Raw genomic sequence first — 14,805 nt, forward strand, 5'->3', positions numbered from 1 at the left:
ACCCTGACAAGCGCTGCTGACTGCAGGGTGCTTTCTCATTAGCTGGCCTAAGAGATAAGGGATTTAAATGCTGAGAGATCAGATGTGTTCAGACCTCAGGGCCGATGGAGGGCAAGCAGAGAAATCCTGCACAAAGACAGAGGAGTTCTGCCCACTGCTGGCAGCCTTTTGCTTTGAACCAGCTGCTTCTACACAGCGTTGCTGGGTGAAAGTGCGTGTACTTCCTAAACTATTTTCCACAGAACCAACTATATATTGTTAAAAGGACGACTGCTCTTCTCCCTGTAGGTTCTTCTAAATAATTTAAGTCTATAACCACGAAGCCTGGCATTTCTGGACACGATGTCTCCCCTCCAGCAGGCAATTACACAGCGCCCCCTGCCGCTTCTTGTGGCTCATTTGCATATCCCCGCCTGCAGTCCCGTGACCGCGCCTCCCGGGCCGCACCGCCGGCCGCCTCCTCCAGGCGGCCCCTCGCGGCACCCGTACAGCCGCCCGTTCCCGGTGCGCCTGCGCGAGTCCGCGGAGTCCTTGGGGTGGCGGCGGGCGCGGGCCGGGCCAGCAGCAGTAGCAGCAGCAGCAATAATGCAGCGCTGGGGCCGCGTGTCCTGTGCGCTCGCTCGGGTACGGCGTTGGCGGTGGTACCGCGGGGCGGGCGGCGGGAGACGGGTGGGGAGGAACCTCAGTGCTCGGGCTCGGCTTTGGCTTCGGCTTTCCTCACGCCACCCCCTGCCGCTGGGCGGGCGGAGCGCTTGGGCTCGGCCGCGCTTCTCCGCTTTCACGCCGTGGCCTCGCCGCGGGGCCGCGTTCCGTGCGTGGCTCAGTGTTTGCTTTTCTTCGAGGTCGAACTTCAGCTTTTAAAGCCGTGGCTTGTTCTCTTCCAGAGGAGCCATTTTGATCGAGTTCATCGCGGTCTCCAGGGAGTTTGTGCCGTGCCGCAGAGGAGCTACGCCGATCAAGGTAATTCACCGCGGGTAAAGCCGCTCTCAGAACGGAAAGCTGAGCTGCGGCCCGCTGGTTGGCCCGGCGCTGCAGGCGGTAACGGGAGCTGCTGCTGCGGGCAGGTGGAGATCGCTGTGCGCTGCTGTCTGTGGTGAGGTGGGGGCTGGCCCTGCTCCCAGCTAAAGGCGATAGGCGAGAGGGAACGGCCTCAGGCTGCTCCGCGGGAGGCTCAGGTTGGATATTAGGAAGAATTTATTCTCGGAAAGAGTGGTGAGGCCCTGGCACAGCTGCCATAGAGCAAATCCAGCACCAAGCAGCAATCAGAAATGGCCAACACAATGCCTGGTGTTGGCCTTCTGCAAACAGGTGCCAGTACTGTGTTTCCCAAGCAAGCCCCAGATACTGTTCCCCATTTCCTCTTTAAAGCCCATCAGAGCACGCTTTTATTTGCTTATCCATTTTGAAACACCGTTAGAGGTAGTTTTAAAAATAAGCTGAACAAACATATATGCAGTAGACATTTCTAAGAAAAGTCAGAACAGCCAGCCCACAGCAGGAGCCTGGAACTGAATGGGCTTTGAAGTTCCTTACAACCTGAGCCATTTCTATGAGAAAAGCTTATTTGTCATATTTACTGTCAAACTAAAGGCATAAATAGAAGCTGAGCTTTAATGTAAGAACAGTGGCAGTAATTTAATATTGCAGAGGAAATTATGATTACTAGAAACAAATGAGGTACAAAGTTCATAGTATCTTCTGTGTTCATAATCAATAGGGCTTGCACAGAAGTTTACCTCAGCCATATTTTCTGCAGTATAATCTAATAATAGTACAGCATGTTCTGCTCATGTATCTTTTGTGCCAAACAACAGAAGAAACTGCATTGTTAAAATGTTTAAATGAACTGTTCAGACAGCTGGAGTTAAAGATTTTATAGCAGGAAGGATGGGTTGGATGCATCCTGGCTGTTTAATTTCATTTTACATTATTTTCCCTGTGAAGTTTAAAGCTTTTTCTTTATTTGTAAAATACTTCTACACAACTTTTCCTTTTGTCTGGAAAGTCATTTTGTGAAGTGTAATTTTCCCAGTGTATTAAATTGCATACTTTTTAATAGCAATTTTTATTTTTTTTTCCATTATTTGGCATTTCCAAATATGAATAATTTCAAGAACAAATTGGTCCTGCAATGAAGTCTTAATTATTGGAAAAATAAGTCTAATGTTCCCTGTTGCAGTTGATGCGGATGTCACAGTTATTGGTTCTGGTCCGGGAGGTTATGTTGCTGCAATCAAAGCTGCTCAGCTTGGGTTTAAGGTAAGAGCAGACCTTTTGAGACCTGATCACTCTTCAACCACTCCACAACATAAAACATGCAGTGATTCTGTTAGGGGGAGGGGAGGTACCAAAGAGTACTCAGCTGATGTGATTTCCTAATGCCACTGGAGGAATTTGATGGCCATTTGGGAGTTTAGAAGTGAAAATCAGCATGCTGGTAAGTTTCACTTTCATTCATGAATGTGACATCAGCAGGATTGCTGTTTCTCTTGACCCCTTAACCCAAAACCAATTTACTCTTCTGGCATTGCATCTTTCTTTTCTGAAGTACTTCAGAATCTGAGAAGGCATTGCTAAGTGTACTTGTGTATGTTCTGTTGGCTGGTATATCCCAGTGCCTCTGAAGTAAGGCAGCAGGACTTCATGAAAAAACCAAGGTGATGAGACCAACTGGCAAGGACAGGAGCTCCTGTTTACAAGAAGAGTTCAGTGAAATGTTGGAGCAGGTCCAGATTGCATGTAGCCTTCGTCCTTAGAGATTTTCAGGGCTTGGCTTGTTAAGGCCTTGAGCCACCTGAGACAGCTTTGATGTTGACTGTGTTTGGAGAAGGAAGCTTGGCTGCGTGGCTTCTGGGGAAGGTCTCTTCAGCCTCAATTCTTTGTAGTTCTTAGTGCTGTCCCTCATTGTCCCTCATTCTTCCAACAGCTGAATTTCAGTGATGTCTCTGAGTATGTTTTAGCCTAATGTGTAACAGTACCAAAATAGGATTTTTTAAGAGTCAGTTAAGTTTTACATCTGCTTTTGACCCTAGTGCAGGTAATTAAAATGTCAGGTTTTTTTTTTTTGGTCTTGATTTAATAAATATTCTTTCGTGTGTGAGTGTATGTGTGTGTATATATATATGTACATATGTTGTCACTGGGCTATTAGGACCTGGAGAAAAGATGGTCATTGCTGCAGGTTCCAGTTAAGTTTTATATGATCTGCCATAATGTTTTGTATTTATTTCTCCTAAGATTTTTTTTTGGTAGCTAGAAGCCTGCTTTTCCTGGAGCAACACTTTACTCAAGACCTTCATGTATTTGCCTACAATAGGTCACCATATAGCAGAAGGTTTAAAAAAAAACAGTGCTTTGTTTTCTGCTTTTTCATCCTGGCAAACAGCTTTTATTCTTTCTTTAGAGTTGGTTGGGCAGGCTTGCATGCATCACCTGTAGCACTAAAGAAACTCACATGTTTATGCTACCCCCAAGGAACATAAGATGCTTTCGTGAGACTGGCAAGTAGATAAATTCTGTAGTTATGTCATCCATGGAATAACCTGAAGCTGCTCTACTGAATTTCTGAATTTGAACCTTCAGTTGTACTGCTTCTTCTACTAGCACAAGCTAAAACCTTGTATCACCACTACAGCATCCTGTGTTATTGTCAGCAAGGTTCCTTGGGTGTTGGCTTTGGAACAGCTTTGCTTGGCCTTGTCAGTGAAGTTAATTTAAAGTGGATGAGGCAAAGCCCTATCAGGTAAAGGTGAGAGTGGTATAGTGTTGTTTGATCCACCGTGCAGCTGTTAAAGCACTTGGATCATTTTGTGTTTGTCTGCTTAAAACAGGAACAGGGGAAGATGGGGATCAGCTGATCTCCATGTGGTTCTTTGATTTGACGCAAGTCCTCTTTTTCGTGGTACTGTCACTGCTGCTTCCCACAAAAGCAGCAAGTTAAATGATGACAGGCTTTCCTCTGTGGAGTCACTTCTCTGCAAATTTGTTTCCTTGGGGTGTAAACCAAGAGATTTGTTATTTTGTGCGTATGTTCCGTGCTCATCAAAGAAGGAAGGGACATTTCTTTTTGCTCCTGTAAAAAGGTTACAATTCGCTCCCCTCCTTTTTTTCCTCAGACTGTCTGTGTAGAAAAAAATGAAACCTTGGGTGGAACCTGTCTGAATGTTGGATGTATTCCTTCAAAGGTAAGGGTGCATTGTTTATCATAACTTCAGTAAAATCAATACTCCTACGTGCATCTCTTTAAAACCTCTACTTATCTTTTTCCAAGATTGACATACATTGTTTAAAAAAATAACTTGCAACCAAATGATTTGCATGAATGAAAGTAATAATAAGGACTGCAATACTTCCTAATTCAGTAGGAATGTTCTGCTTACAAACTGTGTTTTGTGGAGAGGAAGAGGGATAAAAGCAGAGGTGTATGCAGATGCATCTGCTCTCCGGTGAGCTGATCAGTCTGTGTGGTAACCACTAACTAAATACAGCATTTAAATGCCATTTAAATACAGTTTAAAGTGATTTTGTCTTAAAGTCTGCTGTGTGCAATTCTCAATCCTTTCAAGTCTTTTATTTTCAATATACTTGTAGTTTTGTCTAGAATGTTGCACTTAGAGTAAAGGAATGATTTGTTGCTGCTTATTCAGTCACTAGAGGTACAGAATGTGAATCTAAATTGTAGGGATGGAGACACCAATGAAAAATAACAGTTTTTTGATGGGATGTGCTGTGCTCTGAATATGACTGTCTCACTCCACCAATAGTAACTCTTGTAATAGTCATGTAAGTTAAAAATAGTATTCTCACTGCCTCCAAAAGATGTCTTGAAAAGTGAGGCTGGTGGTGCTTGTGTGGAGTAGTGCCAGTGGGGAGAGAAAAGGGTGTGTGCTCTGAAAGAAAGGAGAAATAAGAAATTCCTGAGTACCAAGTGTTGGATGTTAAGTTGGATGTTGTCAGTCATGTTTTAAGCAACTTCAAAATGAGAGCTTTATAAGAACTGTGCTATTGCTAGGTGGAGTGTTCCTCATTAATACCCAGAAGATGAAGGAAGGTATTGGTGATCAGCTTTGTGCTGCCTATAGTAACACACAGCTTTTTTGTGAAGGTTCCTCCTGACGGTATTGCTTTTCTAATCTGTTTGCTGATAGAGGTTCTGTTAGCAGCTTAGCAGAAAACACTGTAGAGTACAGAAGGAGTGCAAAGTTCTGAAAAGTAATGTGTCACTTTGCCTAGACATTTCAGTAACATATCTGATGAAACTCAGAATTTATACTGAAGAAAAACTCAAAAATGAGTTGTAGATCAGCACAGCACGACTGTGCAAGTTTGGCATTCTGCTGGTATCCATTGAAGTGACTTTTCTTCTTGAACCTCTGATTAGTTTTATGCCATTGAAGTTCTTTTGAAAGCAGTTCTGAAGCCCTGGCTAAACCTAAGTGCTATTCAGAGCTTTTTCCAGTGGCAGTACACTTCTTATGAAGTGGTTATGTAGGGTACATGTGCTGAAGCAATAACAAATATTCGGATATTCCTTTCCAAAAAAGCCACTCAAAATACATTGAACGTGGATTTCTTTTTTCCTTGGTAGTTGCTGAAGGCCTTTGCAGGGCTCTGTCTTTGGTTGATGTTTTGGATTATCACAGATTCAGGGCTGTGACAGATAAAACAGGCAAATAAATTTAAGGGTGAAAGTTGGTTGTTCTTATTGACAAAAATGAGATTATCTTGGTCCAGCAGTATTAGTTTAAGTGTGTGTGTACAAGGCAGATATGTTAAAGTAGTCTTTGAATTGTGCTCTCTTTGGAATTCAATCTGTTACACTGTAGAAGGATGTTGGCAGTTTCATGGTTGCAGTGATGATTGTAGTAAAAGGTGTAAATTTTTCTTCCCAAGACCCTTCTTACATTGCAGTTTCTAATCAAATTACACTTTGGAGATTCTGTATTTCAAGCTGCTCATCTTTAAGTGCACTTAGAAAGGAACTGTGCTAATTTTATTTTTGAATTGCGATAACCCTGTGATCTGAACTGGCTCTAAACCATGTAGTTTCAGCTCTGCCAGCTGTACAGTTATAATGACTTCAGCGTAACTCAGCTACACAATTTAACTGATGTTTACACAGGCTAAAATTTAACAGCGATTTCAGTGGATTTTTTCCTCCTCCAGCTTTTCTGTATCTTCCTGGTATTTTTGTTGACAAATTTTCTCTTCTGAGTTGATAAGGAAGTTCTACTGAGTCATAGCCATCTATTGTTTTCCTTTGCTTAAAGTCTGTTCTACCTCTTTATTCTCAATGGTACCATTTCCAGTTTCTCTAGTGAAAAGGGCAAAAAGTGTAGGAGTAATCTTAACTACTCTCTGCATGTAATTGGTACATTTGAGATGCACCTTTTAAAATACAAATGTCAGATTTATTAGATTTATTGTTTTCCCAAATAACTTCATTTTTTTTTATATTCTGGTAAAAAATCCAGTTGCATCTGTGTGTTTCAGTTTACATTTTTGTATGTATGTTTTAGGCCTTGCTGAACAACTCACATCTGTATCATTTGGCCCATGGAAAAGACTTTGCTAGCAGAGGAATTGAAAGTGAGTGTGCAGAGCAACTTGTTGGTGCCTATTGAACTAAATGGTTTCCGTCAAGAAACTAATGTTAATGGTTCAGGTCTGACTACTATAATTGTAGGAAAGTTGGTCATAAAGCTTTGTTGACTTGCAACCAGTATCCTTTCTCTGCCAGCTAGAGATTTAGGAATGTGATTGCTGGCTGGAGAAGTTACACTTGAAAAGAATAATACTGCTTTGTGACATATCAATCGTTAAACATAACCTTTAATGTTTAATGGGGCGTTTGGGGCATCTCCCTGTCAGAGCTGTTCTCTGTAGGTTAGTTCCTGTAAGTAAAAGTGGAATGCTCCATTGAAGCTTTTTAATTTCAGTTACAGGAATCCGCTTGAATCTGGAGAAGATGATGGAACAGAAGAGCGGTGCGGTGAAGGCCTTAACGGGTGGAATTGCTCATTTATTTAAACAAAACAAGGTCAGTTTGGATTATTTACTGAAGTAAATGTATGTATTTTTTTCTCGCTTATGTCACTTCTTGCATTCTCACATTCTTGCCACGTAAACTTATTTGATCAAGGGATTTGGCAAGGGCAGACTGAGTGCTTCACTTGTAAGATATTTTAAATGAACAGCTTGTTCTTGGGTCTACTTAAAAGAACAGTGCTGACTTTGTGATTTGTTCTGGATGCCAATGCAAAGGTTTGCATTAGCAGCTTCTCTCTGGTGAGATTCATATTAAGTGGACTCGATGATCTTTAAGGTCTTTTTCAACCTGAGTGATTCTATGCTTCTAAATATAGCATAACTTACATAAGTAATTTGAACCTTAACTTACTGTGTTCTTGGTTATTAAAGGTTGTACATGTATCTGGGTTTGGGAAAATAACTGGCAAAAACCAAGTCACTGCAACCAAAGATGATGGCAGCACACAAGTTATCAATACAAAGAACATACTCATAGCTACAGGCTCAGAAGTTGCTCCCTTCCCTGGAATCACTGTGCGTATTTGAAATCTTGGTGCTACTTTCTTTCAGTGTGAAACAGCTGCGTAACTTAATGTATAATACTCCTGCATCTGTTTGGAATTCATGTGATGTACAAAAGAGATTGTAAATTTCCCTTTGTGGCTTTCTTTGCTGTTAGATTGATGAAGATAATATTGTGTCGTCCACTGGTGCTCTGTCCCTGAAAAAAGTCCCTGAGAAGATGGTTGTCATTGGTGCAGGAGTCATTGGTGTGGAACTGGTAAGAGATTATTTAAAGCTCTTAATCCTTTATTTATGAGGTAACTGTTATTTTTTCACTGCATTTGATGTTGTTGCTGTGATTTAGCCTGTGTTGTTGAACTCTCACACTTAATAGCATGCTAGCTTTTTTTTGTTGTTGTTCTTACCTTAGAAGCTAGGAAGTGTTTGGGTCAGTGTTCTTGCAGCTGGTTAACTAAGTGGAGAAAATAGAGAGGAATGTGTAGGCCTTTTGTGTAGTTTTGGGTTTGGTTTTTTGTTTAACTTCCACTGATGTTTGTTCTGTATATAGGTAAGAGAACTTCCTCTTATAATGTAAATAAACTTGAAACCGTGCTAAATACCTGTGTGTAGCAGTTAATCCCTCAAATATTTTGTGATACAATTGCAAGCACTGTGTCTAATAACAAAAGGAGTGAAGACTTTGTATTCTGCCTAGGTCTGAAGGTCTGAGTCCTTTTGCCTCATACCTGCATAGTATTAAGAACATCTATTTGCTGGTCTGCAACTGCCTGAAAATCTGCAGACCTGCTTAGTGGTTGCCTTAGCTGCCACTGGTCAGCTGCCTGCTGGCCACTGAGCAGGGCAAGTGTAAGTGAAGATAAATACTGTTGAGATGGGTGTGGGTAACTTTCGAGGTAAATGGAATTAAATGGATGTATGTGGTTTTAAGGAAGGTGATGGTAGTGGTTATGGTTGTAAATAAATGCAAAAGCAGCAGTAGTTATATTCTATTGCAGAAAATTTCTATAACTCATTATTGTTTTGCTTTAGTTTGGTATTAGGGGACTATAGAATTCTTATTTTGAGTTTTCTGAGCTGTGTTCCAATTAATTTGATTTTTAATTTTTCTATGCCTGTGTGTGTGTGTAAATATATATGTACCTAATTGTTTGTTTTCTTAACTATTTATTTAAAAGCTTAATTCCATAACTTAAATCACTAAAGCATTAGGGATGCAAACAAGCAGTGATAAATCCATCTTTTCAGTAAGGCTGTTGGGAACAGACATGTTATATCCTACACTCTAATGGTTTGTAAACGTTGATCAGTTTGCTGTTATCTGTTGTCCCTCTTTTGCAGTTTCCAGTCTCAGTGGTAAATATTGCAGTAAGGAAACCTGAAGTTTTCCTTCAAAAAACTTTTCCTTTAAGTATATTGTTGTGACCACAGGGTTCAGTTTGGCAGCGCCTCGGTGCGGATGTGACGGCTGTTGAGTTCATGGGCCATGTTGGTGGAATGGGAATTGACATGGAGATCTCCAAAAACTTCCAACGTATTCTTCAGAAGCAGGGACTTAAGTTTAAGCTAAACACCAAAGTTACAGGTGCTACCAAGAAACCGGATGGGAAAATTGATGTAGCGTAAGTATTTCCCTTAGAACCAGTGGGACACAGGTTGTGTTTGTCCTGCTCAGTCCTTCAAACCTATTCTTAAATATTCTGATATTATTATTGAAACAGGAAGAAATGAAACTTAATCTTCAGTGAAGTTTAATTTTTATCCTGTATTGTAACTTAGTGTGTTCATAACTTTGGCTTTATTGAAATCAAGCTTGCTTATATAGGAGAGGTTCCACTGGCTTGGGTTGGTGTGCTAGTGTAAAGCCAGTGGATTTTTAGTGAGAAACCTAAATTGTGCTGTTTGTGAAAGTTCTTTGCTTTTGGTATAATTAACATAAATGCAGTTATTCATATCATTATTAGTACTTTGGTGCTTATTGGGAGAGTTATGTTGTCCTTTCTTCCCTGTCTCTAAATAAGCATGGTAAAGATTGATTACTTCTAATTAGAAATAAATGAAGCTGTCTCAGACAGTTTTTTAATGGCCAGATTAGAGCCTATTGAAGATTTAAGTGAAAAACTAATACAGAAAAACATAAAGCAAATTTTCCTTGTAAATGTCCATACCTATATGCTGCTGCTTTTCTTGTCAACTTATTCTCTGTGCAGACTGGTAGCATAAGCTGTAGCTTGAGTCGTAAGAAAATGTGTAGTGTTTCTTAATGAACATAAGCTTAAATGCCTTTTTCATTGGAATCTCAGTACAAGGAATTGTATCTGCTGCATGTCCATAGCTCAGGGTAGTCTGTCCTCCACCACTGGAGAAGTCCTAGATTTGGGCCTCTGTGAACTGCTGTACTGATACTGCCTAGATTTCTCCTGTAGTCTCTGCTTAGAGTTTCATTCTGGTTCAGAACTATGCTTTTGAAGCAAGTTTCCTAATTAACCCTGCTTATTCCTTGGTTTGTTCTTGCAGTCTGGATGCAAACTAAACTTGTTCTAGATGCCCTTGAGGGATGCACTTTATGGAAGGCAACTGCTAACAGTTCTTCTGTGTGGGGCCAGGAGAAAGTTTGCTCAGAGTGCGTGACTCTGCCTCTCTCTGAAATATAAATAACTTGGATGTTGTGTACTCAGCACCGATTGCTTTGCTGTACAAATTTGCTCCTAGCAGGTTGTGCTACTTGTTAACAGATGCATAACCTGAATTTCTGTATCCAGGAGTTGTTAACAAATGTAGTAAGAGTTGCTAGCCCTTGCTTCCTCTCCTACTCATCAAGTCTTGCAAGGAAGAAATGGGGGATAGGCCAGAGGCAAGTGTTGGGATGCCAGGTTCAGCCACTAGGTCACCATCTGGATCATATTAATCACTAATCAGCAAAATGCAGTACTGCAGGTTTACAGCTTAGCATTCTTGTTTTTATGTAGTGTTGAAGCTGCTGCTGGTGGAAAGGCAGAAGTCATAACTTGTGATGTGCTCCTGGTGTGCATTGGTAGGCGTCCGTTCACAAAAAATCTAGGACTTGAAGACATTGGAATTGAACTTGATAAGAGAGGGAGAATCCCAGTCAATAACAGATTCCAAACCAAAATTCCAAAGTAAGTAATATTTAGTGATTTTTACTTTCTTTAGACCAGGACTCTTATTTTTAAAAGTTTATCTTAAGACACTTTAAAAATTGCTTAATGTAGTTTTTTTTTCCTGAAAGAGAAGCTCAATTTATGTTTATTTAGGATTTTTTAGTCAACCTTTTAATGTTCTGTAATTTGAAAGTCAGGATGTGCTGGCAGTGGTTCTTGAAGTGTGTTCATTCAGTGGAAGCTGTTCATGTAATCTCCAGATTTCTTCTGCGTATTAGTTGTTTAATCTGATTTTGCAGAAAACTCCAGTCATGTTTTAAACTGTTATATGTAGTAGCTGAGGTGTGCTAGTACATCTTTAAACAGCATCTAATTGTGTTTCATTGATCTGATAGCATCTATGCTATTGGTGATGTAGTTGCTGGACCTATGCTGGCCCACAAAGCTGAGGACGAAGGCATTCTGTGTGTTGAAGGGATGGCTGGAGGTGCAGTTCACATTGATTATAACTGCGTCCCCTCTGTCATATACACTCACCCCGAAGTGGCCTGGGTTGGCAAATCAGAAGAACAGCTGAAAGAAGAGGTACTGTTTTCTTCCTGGACAAAACTGTTTTTCTGTCTTGGATGTGGTTTCATAGTGTGATAATGGCTGTTGCTTTGTTTAGCTGCTTCTCATGGGAGAATTTCTCTGAATTTATTGCGTAGCGTGTATGGCTGAATGATTCCTTCCTGCATGCTGCTCTCGCAAAGGATCACAGTCCTCTTTAATAACTTCTGTTTTGTGAAGTTCATACCATTCCTATGCTATTTTTTCTGGTACTTCTTTCTGCCTGTTATTCTCACACGTTGTTCTGTGCATGTCTCCTTCTAGTTTTGTATTAGACCTATTTTTATCGCTATCCGACTGGCTGCATCGTTCCTGTTGAGCTTCCTGATCGTTAACTCAGTGTCAGTAACAAATACCTGTTTTGTAGGGAGTAGAGTACAAAATTGGGAAATTTCCATTTGCTGCAAACAGTAGAGCAAAGACAAATGCTGACACAGATGGCATGGTGAAGATTCTTAGTCAGAAGTCAACAGACAGGATGTTGGGTGCACACATCTTAGGCGCAGTAAGTATTGTAAAGTGTGTTGCTGTCCTGGTAGCATTAAGGGTGGTTCATTTTGCCACGTGGTGCTTGTAAAAAGGAAGATTTGCCTCACAAAATTCCATGGATTTTACTGATTTTTCTCTTTTACAGCCCTCCTGCTCACATCCCTGTTTTACTGTTATTTGGCAATGGACACAGCTTTTGCCTTCTTTTCTATTCCCTGAAAATGTGAGGGTTACGCAGTCTCTTACAGTTTCATCTTTATGAATATTGCCAAATATTCAAGAGAGCAGCAGAAATTGACTCAAGCTCTGGACGTTGGAGTAGCTGGACAGATTGTGGTTTTCTTCCATTGCTTTTCTTTTTTCTCTGGTTTTCTCTACTCCTGCAGAGTTGGCTGCAGTCACCGAGTCTGGACTTGGTCACTGATGAAGATCCACATTCTCTAAAGAAAGCACAGCTCAGCTTTATCAGGCAGTAATTTTAATTTGTAAATGGAAGGGGCAGGCAAGAAATCTTCAGATTGTGATCTTAATTCTGAAAATACAATTACTTATTCACTGTTTTATTTTCAGCTATCCAGATATTTTTCTCTGGCTAAGTCCCCACAAATACAACTAATATTTAATGAAAATGAGGCTGCAGATATAGTAGTGTACCTCAGTTTATTTGGTTATCTGATTAATTTTCTAGGAGGGCTTTAAAGAGCATTAAAGTTTTGGGGTTTTTTGGTTGTTTTTTTCCTTCCCTGCAGTGATAATGTACAGTACCTTGGATCAGAACATAGGTAGCATCTAACCAATCCCATGTGGAACAAAGCCCAGATTTTGCACAAACCTCAGCAATGAGAGAGCAAGTACTCTGTTCTAGCACTGTGCTCAGTTTTAAGCTCAGCTTAGCTTAGCCACCAAATTGACAGAGTACTTAGGACCGACACAAGAACACAGCTGAAGCACATCATAGTATGGTTTTCTTCTTAGCAGAAGATGCTTATTTAAAGCTGGGTATTTCTTAATTAGCAATTCAGAGGAAGCAAGACAATTGCATGAAGATCTGTTCTAATTACGAACATTAAACTGCAGGGTGCTGGCGAAATGGTTAACGAAGCAGCCCTTGCTATGGAGTACGGAGCATCATGTGAAGATGTGGCCAGAGTTTGCCATGCCCATCCAGTAAGTTTCTCTGAAGCAACTGTTGAACACGGGGGTTACACAGACGTGCTGTGACTGCATGTAGGTATTAATGAGTTGTACCTTTGGTTTGTCCTCTGCAGACGGTATCAGAAGCCTTCAGGGAAGCTAACCTAGCAGCATCTTTTGGCAAAGCTATCAACTTCTGAAGTGAAAGAGCAGTTCTTTGAACATCCGTAGTACGTCTGAAAACGGACTGCGAGCCCTTGTGGAAGGCGAGTTTGAGGACTTTAGGATTGAATTAAACGAATCTTTTCATTTTAGACATCAGATATTTAAACAAGTAGAGTTTGGAACAAGTGGAATTATCCAGTCTCTGTAAATTAAATACTTACTATTCCATGTTTATTTGCATCATGAATGTTGCAGAAAAACAGCCTGACAGAACTCTTTTGTTCAAAACCAAACATTTTGCTGCTGCATGGGATGATCAGGTGTGCTGGTCACAGCTCTGTACAGGTGTCCAGACACCTGGTGTGTTCTTCTTTGAAGTAGTGATAGACTAAAGCAGTTGAATGCTGGCACTTAACATGCCACTGGCACTTAAAATGCCACTGTCACTTCCGCACAAAAATGTATTTCCTTGTGAAAGGATTAACTAAGTATTTAACCTACTTACATATGAGTACCAGAGTTAGTTTTGATCTAGTGATGTTAGCATTTGGGGAAAAGAGGGACTTGTGTAAATTGATTAATACTGTGTTGACTTTTTTAAGATAAAATCACTCTATGTGTGATTCTCCACACATCTTGTTTTCATATTGAAAACTCACTGGGGAAAAAATCAAGTGTTGATGGAGAAATGAAAGACTGAAGGAAAACTACTCTTACTGTTATTTAACTTCCTGTTTGTAAAGCTTCCATTGTCCAACTCTGACCTTGAAATGATAAAACTGGGCAGTGAAGCCTTGCTTGCTGTTAAGTGTGATGATGTGAGGGTTATTCTGCACCTTCCACACATAAGGGCTGCAGTGTCAGCTCCCATACAGTTCAGACATACTTCTTTCTCTCCTGTTTTCTATTTTATGCTCTCTTTGTGCCTCTTCTGTTTCGAGAGAGCTTAATAAATATTTAATGTTGCTGGAGGATCGTCTTGGGTTTTGTTTGCTGACTTGTTAGTGTCCAACAGTTAGTGTAGGTGGATAGAAGAAGACTAGCAAATACCAGGTAAAGAGAATGTGCCCAATGCCAGTAGCTCTCTTGTTTTGCAGGATGCCACTTTATTTTATTAGAATCTCTGCTTTCATGAGAATCTTAGTGTGTGCTCATTGTCCTTTTTCATTATGCCAGTGGCTCACGGGTGGAAGGAGAATTGTTTTAAACCAAAAGAGGAAAGATACAGATTGGATATTATGAGGAAATTCTTCACTTTCAGAGTGAGGCCCTGGCACAGCTGCCCATAGAACTGTGGGTGCCCCATCCCTGGAGGTTGGATGGGGACCTGGCAGCCTGAGCTGGTGGGGTGGCAGCCAGCCCACGGCAGCAGTTGGGTCTGGATGAGCTTTCAAGTCCCTTGCAACCCAAACCCCTCTATGATTTGGCAATTTCTTTTCTAGTTGAGAGCTTGTAAAGATAGAAATATCACTAAGCTCCCTGTAAATGAGCTGATGGCAATTGTTTGAATGCTTCAAAGTTTGAAGATGTAAAAAGCTGTTGAGCATACTGGCAGTGAAACAGTGCATGATGCTGCTGTGGTAATCACTGTCTCTGGATTTTTTGCTCTAGCATTTGTAACCTAGAGCAAAATTACTTAAATGTGTTGCTCTTCAGTTTACACAGGTGGTGCTATGTAGTGCTGTAGTTGCCCAGACCAACTTCTGCTATCCTTGGTGAAGGTGAGGTTAATTAC

The 14,805-nt window shown here is 40.8% G+C and overlaps 1 protein-coding gene across 1 annotated transcript; it reads left to right on the forward strand.

The window, feature by feature from the left end:
- The first annotated feature begins 478 nt into the window (after window positions 1–478).
- DLD (dihydrolipoamide dehydrogenase) lies at window positions 479–14,041 on the forward strand. Its single transcript, XM_048945689.1, has 14 exons — window positions 479–624; window positions 885–960; window positions 2,180–2,259; window positions 4,116–4,184; window positions 6,519–6,588; window positions 6,939–7,039; window positions 7,420–7,563; window positions 7,709–7,810; window positions 8,983–9,173; window positions 10,521–10,691; window positions 11,069–11,258; window positions 11,650–11,787; window positions 12,849–12,938; window positions 13,040–14,041. Exons 1-14 carry the CDS (start codon window positions 586–588, stop codon window positions 13,103–13,105), a joined length of 1,527 nt encoding a protein of 508 aa, XP_048801646.1. The 5' UTR covers window positions 479–585; the 3' UTR covers window positions 13,106–14,041.
- The last annotated feature ends 764 nt before the right edge of the window (window positions 14,042–14,805 follow it).

This window comes from Lagopus muta, chromosome 1 (genome assembly GCF_023343835.1).
Source record: "Lagopus muta isolate bLagMut1 chromosome 1, bLagMut1 primary, whole genome shotgun sequence".
Classification (NCBI taxonomy): Eukaryota; Metazoa; Chordata; class Aves; order Galliformes; family Phasianidae; genus Lagopus; species Lagopus muta.

Bases quoted from the DNA above. Each gene is read 5' to 3' on its own strand.
- DLD (XM_048945689.1), top strand. From the start codon at position 586: ATGCAGCGCTGGGGCCGCGTGTCCTGTGCGCTCGCTCGG. The intron at 7,040-7,419 runs GTCAGTTTGGAT...TGGTTATTAAAG, and splicing joins ATTTATTTAAACAAAACAAG to GTTGTACATGTATCTGGGTT. The intron at 11,259-11,649 runs GTACTGTTTTCT...CCTGTTTTGTAG, and splicing joins AAGAACAGCTGAAAGAAGAG to GGAGTAGAGTACAAAATTGG.